The sequence below is a fragment of the Pollicipes pollicipes genome, unplaced genomic scaffold, assembly GCF_011947565.3.
Source record: "Pollicipes pollicipes isolate AB1234 unplaced genomic scaffold, Ppol_2.1 Scaffold_1600;HRSCAF=1878_pilon_pilon_pilon, whole genome shotgun sequence".
Classification (NCBI taxonomy): domain Eukaryota; kingdom Metazoa; phylum Arthropoda; class Thecostraca; order Pollicipedomorpha; family Pollicipedidae; genus Pollicipes; species Pollicipes pollicipes.
This window is the reverse complement of record NW_023595962.1, coordinates 24,418,354-24,427,048: the sequence shown is the minus strand read 5'-3', so window position 1 is coordinate 24,427,048 and position 8,695 is coordinate 24,418,354. Positions and strand designations below refer to the sequence as shown.

The 8,695-nt window shown below is 56.2% G+C and overlaps 1 protein-coding gene across 1 annotated transcript; it reads left to right on the top strand.

The window, feature by feature from the left end:
• Positions 1–675: 675 nt before the first annotated feature.
• Positions 676–4,347, top strand: LOC119114843 (replication initiator 1-like). Its single transcript, XM_037238894.1, has 2 exons — positions 676–883; positions 4,127–4,347. Exons 1-2 carry the CDS (start codon positions 676–678, stop codon positions 4,345–4,347), a joined length of 429 nt encoding a protein of 142 aa, XP_037094789.1.
• Positions 4,348–8,695: the final 4,348 nt, after the last annotated feature.

Here is an 8,695-nt window from a genome sequence, read left to right as displayed (position 1 = left end):
ATTTTGCTTATATCAGGTATCTAGACTTAGGCGGTTGCATCAGAGGTCTGCGGCACTTCAGACATCAATCTGGAGTTTGACCTTATTTGACCCGAAGGTCAAGATTTAGGAACCTCAACCTTGGACACAAGTGATTTCACAAACAGGCCATCATGTCCTGTGAATTTGAGGTCTCCTAGCCCTGTTAGTTTTTGGGACCTCAGTGGTCAAATTCCCTCCCCCCCCCCCTTCCGAGCGTGTGGTAATCAACCGGCCATCCAAGTGTGTGTTCAGTTTAATTTTTCTTGGGCTGTTTCGCGACAATTGCAAACACCAGGTAGCTTCATGATCTAGGCCAAGGAGGTACACTTGACCCATGTGTTAAACCCTAGCGTTATGGCCATAAGCTGTGTCTCTTTAAAGGGACCGTACTCCCGCAGTGCTGGTCTCGGCTGCACACCAGTTTGAACGTGCTATGCGGGCGTCCTACCCCTCTTAAAAACTCTGCAATTAGCAGAACACCTCTGCGCATTGGAACATCCATCCCTCGCCCCTCCCCGGCGCCGAACTTCACGAGACTGCGCCGTGAGAATGGCTGCAACCTGTCCTGCGACCTGTCATGGGCAGGTCACCGCCCTGGCGCGTCCTGGGCGCTCTGCTCCCCCGCTCCTGGCCTCTGACCCTGGCGCTTCCGCCATGGTCCTGACCGCCGCCGCCATTGCAGGAGGCGGGTTCGCGTGCGCGTTGTGCGGCCGTGTCTACCGACGACGCAACGCGCTGGCGGCGCACCGTCGCACGCACGAGGGTGCGACCACGTGCGACGTGTGCGGAGCGCACATCAGCACCGTTCACAACCTGCGCCAGCACCTGCGCATGGTGCACCGGCTGCCGACGGAGGAGGCGCGTCGCAGGACGGTCGGCCGCGGCTGGAGGGGCTGGCGCCGCGCCCTCTAGCGGCCGCCGGTGGCGAAGGTGCGCTGCTGGCGTGCGGACCGTGCGGAGATGTGCGGTGTAGAGGAGCTGGTGGGAGCTGGGATGGTGCGTCTGCCGGACGTTTCGACTGTGGGATCATTGTACGGCATGCGATTGTGTGAGGATTGGCTCACTGGTTGGTGTGTGATAACGTCGTAGCGGATGTAGAGACGTGCAGAATCCTCCAGGTGGTTAAAAAGAATGCTCCACAATTAAGGTTACTGAAGCAGGCACCAGACATGATGAAATACGCACATTTATAGCTATTGGTAAGCTTTTGTGTGGGAAAGACTGCTCTAGACAACACATTTCTCTATTTGGCAAATATGCTTGTCAATACGTCATTGTTTGATTGCGTCATGGAACGTTTGTAGTGCTGCCAAACTGTTCTTACGAAATTAATATCCTGGAACCCACGTAGATTACTCCGATCTCCGGAGAGGTACTCGTGGCGGTGCTGGAGGTCTTGCTGAACCACATATCGTTATTTTCCCGTGTTTTGACCCTTGTCGTGGCGTTCTTGCCCATTCATTTGTGAGTTTATGGTGTTTGATGTATTCGCATACTCGACTATGGCGATATTCTTAACGTATTATGTTACGAGTCTTATACCCGTAATAACCAACACCTATGTCCCAACTTCTTATATTTTGTACCACAAAACGTGATTCGTGATTGAAAATTATGAAGCCTGCAGGACATTGACACAGCCAATTGATGTCTGGTAGGTCTGGAAATCGTGCTAACGAACACCAGATATGGATGACTCGGTGATTATAGTTCTCTTGGCCTAAACGACCGCTTGGCCAATGGCATGGCAGAATTTGAATGCTGTTTTTATGGCGTGCGAACTTTCTGTGTCATTTCCATTTTCTGGTCATTTTCCAGAAAATTGTGCTCACCAACACCAGATATTAACTACTCGACGATCGTATCCTTCTTAGCCTTATGTTGACCACCTGACTTGGCCTTATGTTGACCAATGCCGTATGACCAATGGTGTGGCAGGATTTCAGTGACATCATTTTTTGGCGTCGGAGGACGTTTATTCCATGACGTCATGCGTGGCTGAACGAGCCTGAAATAGTCTGCACATCTTAGTGGGCGTGTAGCTCAGAAACTGGAGGGTTATAGGTTTTAAGAAGTGCAGGGCTGTGAGCTGTACCGAATGCTCTTCAAGATGGCCATTTCATTTTAAAGTCCAACAAAAATGTGATCGCTCCCTTTAATGCTTGATGCAACTGAGCCCGTTTGCGGTAGAGAAGCAGCTTCTGCGGAAACAGCGTTGGTTGCATTGTTCACCGGCCAAGGTCGCTGCAATAACGTATGAGGTCAAAGGCGATAGATCTGCTTGGGCTTTTCTGGAGCATTTGGTAATGCTAATGACAGTTCAGTGATCACCCTTTCGGTGCTACGGAGATCTTGGATATCCTGTTAGTGGCATGTGACATCCTCAAATGTTTCTCTCTGTTCTTGCGAGAGGTTTGGACTTCAAGCTCTTCTAAGAAGACTTCTTAAAGAGCTTGGAAATCGAAAATGTCGATAATTTTGCATTCAGCCCCCCCCCCCCCCAATATTAAAGAGCCCATCCTTGGTATGCTACGTGCCGTAGTGCTTAGTAAGTTAGCTTTATTCAATGTGGTAACAATGAGCCTTCATATCGCAAAGGGGCGCTAAATCCTCAGTTACGGAACCCGACTGAACCTTGTCGGTTATCGACCCAGGCGACCGCGTGATGCAACTCTCCCAGTGACACCCAATAACAGCTGCTCTGTCTCGTGATGCAACTCTCCCAGTGACACCCAATAACAGCTGCTCTGTCTCGTGATGCAACTCTCCCAGTGACACCCAATAACAGCTGCTCTGTCTCGTGATGCAACTCTCCCAGTGACACCCAATAACAGCTGCTCTGTCTCCTGATGCAACTCGCCCAGTGACACCCAATAACAGCTGCTCTGTCTCGTGATGCATCCTTCTCACTCACACCCAAAAATGCATCCTTCTCACTCTTAAAGTAACCGTGCTTGAAGGACAACGTGGACGGCTGGTTGCTGGTCAACGCTGACCGATGCGATCCTGTCAAAGCGGCTTGGTGAGAAGCGTATCTGTTCTGCCAGCTGCATACGGACTGCGTCCCCATACAATACCTGTCTGGGCACAGCTCCGAGCACAGCGGTTGCCTAGCAATGTATACACAAACAACTTGCACTGCCTGGGACAGACCAGGTCAAGTTGGTGGACGCAGGCAGGCTGTCGCTAAAATGCACGGCGGACGAGGATATTATAGATGCTTTTTTGTCATTGGAGCGTCAGGACGCCTTTAGCATCTTAGGTTGTTCAACGTCGCTTGCCTCTCGCGCCGGCGGGAACCGTGGGTACTGCGGAGAATGGAACACTGGTTTTTCAGACGCGCGGCACGACTACACCGCCAGCGCCCCAATACACGCATCTCTATCCAATCTTGTACACTTGAATTGTGTCTATGCCCTCGTACATCAAAACCGAAAACACGGCTTCCCAAGCACGTTGCGAAATTGCAATTTTGTTATCGCAAATATCAGCCCTCACTATGCCGGTAAAGCAACCCAAGCTGCTAATGTCGGTGGCTTGAGTTACTTGAACCGAACTCTTCACACCGAAGCTCTCCCTGGTAACCTGCGCAGATCAAACTATGGTGCTTCCCACAAGTCCCTCCCGACCTCCTTTGCATGTAACTAAATTTCAGAACAGTTTCAGTCAAACTGCAATCTGGGGGAAAACCGCGGCCCGACAACGGTATTTTTGATAAGAAAACGTAAAAAATACGCGTGCTTTTAAAATTGCATGGAAAACATTTCATTTGGGGGAGGATTGAGGAGAAATGTCCCCCTCCCCAATGGCTACACCTATGCGATTCCCAAACCACTGACTGCCTTCTATGCTATCCCAAAGCCACTGCACCTATACTATTCCCAAACCACTGACTGCCTTCTATGCTATCCCCAAACCACTACACCTATGCTATCCCCAAACCGCTGACTGCCTTCTATGCCGTCCCCAAACCGCTACACCTATACTATTCCCAAAACACCGACTGCCTTCTATGCTATCCCCAAACCACTACGCCTATGATATCCCCAAACCGCTGTCTGCCTTCTATGCTATCCCCAAACCGCTGACTGCCTTATTCCCTCAGACTGGCATCAGACGCACGTGTGCGACGCTTGCGGCCGCAAGTACAAGTCGCGCGACGCGCTCGTGGCGCACCGTAAGCGCCACGAAGGCCGCACCACGTGCCACCTATGCGGCACGACCACCAGCAACGTGCAGAACCTGCGGAGCCACCTGGAGCTGGTGCACCACCTGCCGCGGGCCGAGGTGCGCAGGGTAACCGGCTTCCGCGGCGGGTGGCGCTGAGTGGCGCTCGGTCGGCCGTACTGGCGACCTCAATGGTCTCCTCGGCCTTGCCCCCAAGGCGACTAAAGCAACATGTTCTTAGTGTCCTGAAGGTGTGGAGCGAGAAGTTGTGGATAGCGAGACTGGATGCTGGAACTGCGCTTTGTCGATTCGTGCTGGAGCCGCTGGGCCGGCCGGGGGTGGTGCTGTTCATTCGGCAGCCCGCGCAGTCAGGTCACGTGACTGTGCTTGGTGTGGGGCTGGTGGTACAGAAGAGGTGGTCATGTTCCAGGGTAGCATGTCAAGGTAGGGTTTCGACATAAGCCACCATGCCATCGTCATCGCATATCAGGCAAAAGGACCGGCAACTGTTCTTACGGAGCTCGCTGTGGTGTCTTTATGCAGGTGGGATGGACTTTGATGATGATTTACTGATGATGATGATGATGATGATTTATTCACCTTACATTACTGGCAGACGTAAGACTGTATTGTTTGTGGAAATACGCAAGGTGAGAACATGGGATTTGCGTGTCTTGGAAGCCTTAGGAAATGAAGCCTGACATGCCCTCGCGTTTAACGTTTATTTTGAATCTAGGCTTATCTCCGCAATGTCCGGAATGCGACTGTTTTGTTCTTAGATCTCAGTCTTTTCACTGTGTTTTGTTCTCGTAGTGTTCATAAACTGTCGTGTCGCTCTGGACCATCTATCGATCGCAGAAATACATTCGCTGTTTGTGGCAATACAGGGATAGTCGCCGTCGTCAATTACGTAATGTTTGCTTCGCATTTCGCCCTTTATAACATACAAAGCGTAGCCGACTGTCAATACGCAATCTTTGAGTGCCGTTGGAGCTCGGGGAATATCGCTGATATCTCAATTTATCTGCGCGCTTCTGGACAGAAATCGGCCGTTTTGCTGCCGCCACGTTCCAGGGCCCCGGGGCGCACGTGGACGCGATGCCAGCTAAGAATTGGCGGAGAACTGACCCTCCTCCCTCAACTGTAGTCAAGTTTGTCTTCCCAGCGCCGAGTACGCTATGTCACACCTTGTACCGGCCGGCGGAGCGCCCCCCTTCGGTCAGCCGTCGTCACTGGACAATACTGCGCTTCCTGGAGCGGTTGGCTCGTATGCAGTCACGTCCCGTCGCGAAAAAAAAAACTCCAAACAAGTCAACCATATATTTTGTAAGGCACAGAACCACACACTTGTAAATATGATACATAGATACATACATAAAACAATGTCCTGCCCGTCAGCCTCAGTCTTTGGCCCGGCCCGGGTAAGTATCACGTTTCCAAAGCCGCAGCCCGACCACGAACCGTTCCCGTAAAATCGCAACATCCAGCGACAAACCTCAAAAACCCGCAGAATGCCGTGGACATTTCTCCAGACGGCTCGACAAAATCCCCATCCGGGTGACCAGGGGCGCCGCACAGAGAACGTGCTACGCCGCCGACCCGAGACGCGCAGAACTGCACGGGAACATTGCACATCGCAGACGCCGCGACGTCGTGACGTCACCACCGCGGGCGGTGACGTCACTGGAGCCCAACGGCGACGTCACCGGAGAGGAATGCAGACATCGCGGGAATGACGGCCAACTATCACAGCAGAGGCGACAGGCGGCGGGCGTCTTTGGTAGCGAGGCCCCAGAGGCCGCGGAGGGGCCGGCGCGGGAGGAGCGGGGGTCGGCTCCAGCCGCCACAGGTCTTCAGCTGCGCAGGCCAGCAACTGAGCGGGGTCGACAGCGGAGCAAGACCCTGACGCGCACCCAGGCGAACGTGGCTGCTCCACGGGGTCTTGTTTCGAGCCTTTGCAGCCAGCTCACAAGGCTGCTGTATGAGCCCAGAGCAATCCGCGTCGTTCTGAAGAAAAGCACAGCATTTCGCCGGCGATCTAGAGACCTTGCTCCTCTCGACCCGCGACCGCGACGCCCACACCGCACCTCCGTCACACACCACCGCGCCGCCGTCGCCGCCGCCGCCGCCGCCCCATCCGTGCCATCCATCACTGGTCGGGGACCTCAGAGATGCGCTGCAGCAGACTGCGGATGTAGCGGCCCACGCGCGCGTTGCCGCTCTCCTTCTGCGGCGGTCGCGGCGAGCCGGCCGGCCGTGGCGCCTGCCGCTCCTCTCGCACGGTCGCCGAGCGTGCCACGCGCGCCGCCGGCCGCGCCGCCGCCGCCGCCTTCACACTCCCGCTCTTCTGCAGTCGAGCGGCCCCGGCCGTCGCCGCCGGCGGGGGCGGCGGCGACGGCGACGGCGGCGCAGCATGCGCCGTCAGGATCTGGTGGATGAGGCCCTGGCTGGGCGGCATCAGCGCCGGGTCCGGCCGCGTCTCGCCCGTGTAGCGGTAGCCGAACCGAGCGTCTGACTTGGCCGCCGTCGCCGGCATCGGCGTCGTCTGGCTGTCGGCACCGCCGTCCAGGGCACTCAGCCGCTCCAGCACGCCGCCGCGCCGGCCCGGCTCCGGGCTGGCGCGCGACGAGCCCAGCGAGGCGGTCGGCGAGGCGGCCTCCAGACGCGCCTCGCGCAGGCGGCGCTCCATCTCGCGACGCAGCGCGCGGATGTCGGCGGCCGTACGCGCCAGCGTCTCGGCCGGGCCGGGCGGCTCTGCGGCGCCGCCGTCGCCGTCGCCGGCGCCGCCGCCGCTGCCGCCGCCGCCGGTGCTGCCGCCGCCGCCGGTGCTGCCGCCGCTGCTGGTGCGGCTGAGTGCGCTCAGAATCTGGCCGATAGCGTGGCTCTGCGTGGCCGGGATCTTGGAGGCCGAGTCTGCCGGGCGGCGCGCGGAACGGGGCGGCTCGGCTGTGGCCGGCCTGGCCTGTCGGCGGCACACTACCGTAAGATGAGGCTCTCAGCTGGGTCACACGTGTCTCCCAGAAGCGTCAGACACATACGTGTCTCTCAGATGGGTCATACGTGTCTCTCAGATGGGTCATACGTGTCTCTCAGATGGGTCAGACGTGCCTTGGCCCGGCAGCAGTGACCGTGGGAGGGGGGGGGGGGGGGGGGAACCTGACAGGCTACGACGGACGGCCGCCGGAGGGGGTCGGTACCCCCGTGGCGAGGCGGTGCCCTTCCGGGGGAGACACGCGGTCACCTCAGCGGAGACGTTAAGCAGCATGTGTCGGCCTCAGACGGTGGGTGACACCGTGACGAGGGCAACCGTCGTCAACCGTACAACCGTCAACCGTCGTCGTAGGCATAACCGTCGTCACCGGCCACGAGGACGACGACGAACACGGAGGGATGCGGTCACCGTCACCAAGGAGGCCAGACCGAAACACACGGCCACCAAAGCAAGGCCAGCACGGGAGCCAACTACACCACGGGCGGAAATAAGGCTCATTGGAACGGTGAGCTGGGGATGCATCAAAGGCACGTGGCGCGAACAGCGGCGAGGGTCAGCGGACAGACAGATATGCCGCTGCAACCGGCCCTCGCGTCTGCCGCGCTGTGAAATCAGTGGGGAAGTGCCGTGGTGATGAGGGCCGCGCGCGAGGCAAGCGAAAAAAATCAACGACTTAGTTCGTCCGCGAACATGAAGATTACGGGCAGGCAACACGCCTGGTTCCTTGCAAGCGGGACATTGCAAGCGTGGTTGCATGCAGGATATGGATATGTTGCACGCAGGTCACAGGATATCGCGTCACGCAAAGCAAAACGTCTCGGAGAAAATAACGCAAAGCTCACGAAACAAGTAAAACACAATAAGCACAAGACCAGTCGAGCAAAACAAACCAAGACGCACCCAGGCGGCACGTCTGCGCTCCAAAAAAGCAGACAAAGCATGTGCAGACACTCGATAAGAGGAGCCTGGTAAAGACGTGCAAAAAGGGCAACTAACAAGACAAGGACCCTAGGGAAACCAAAAAATAATCACTTTCTGATAGCCTATTCCGTACTGGCATGCAATACGCATTTGTGAGACTTTCACCCAATGAAATACTGGCTGCACTCGACAGGACTGTTTCGTTTGTGAAGAGGTGGCGGTGCCATGACAGTTACCAAGGCGCAAGCTAGAGGAAGTGCCGACAAAGAAGCAGCGGCCCCTACAGACCCTTTACCGCTTATACGCTATTCTATTTTCAATACAAGTGACATGAGTTGACGCCAACAGGATAAGACAGCCGCGAATTTCAGGGTTTGTTAGCACTAAGGGCGACACAAAATCCACCGATAAGAGACCATCTTGCTCACAGGTTTGAGCCACGATCCGTTTAGAGCCGTTACAAGCCCCACTACCACCGTGCTATTTAGTGTCGTGGCAGACCAACGCGACTCCGGAGAGACGGAGGTCGTTTGGGAAGCGCCAGTTGCGGACTACGAGGGACAAACAAGACAGCTGGGGCGCTGACAGGACCAC

What these genes read in the sequence shown, in the direction of transcription:
- LOC119114843 (XM_037238894.1), top strand. Translation starts at nt 676, where the DNA reads ATGGTCCTGACCGCCGCCGCCATTGCAGGAGGCGGGTTCGCGTGCGCG. An exon ending in GCTGCCGACGGAGGAGGCGC is followed by an intron (nt 884 to 4,126) that starts GTCGCAGGACGG and finishes TTATTCCCTCAG; the next exon opens with ACTGGCATCAGACGCACGTG.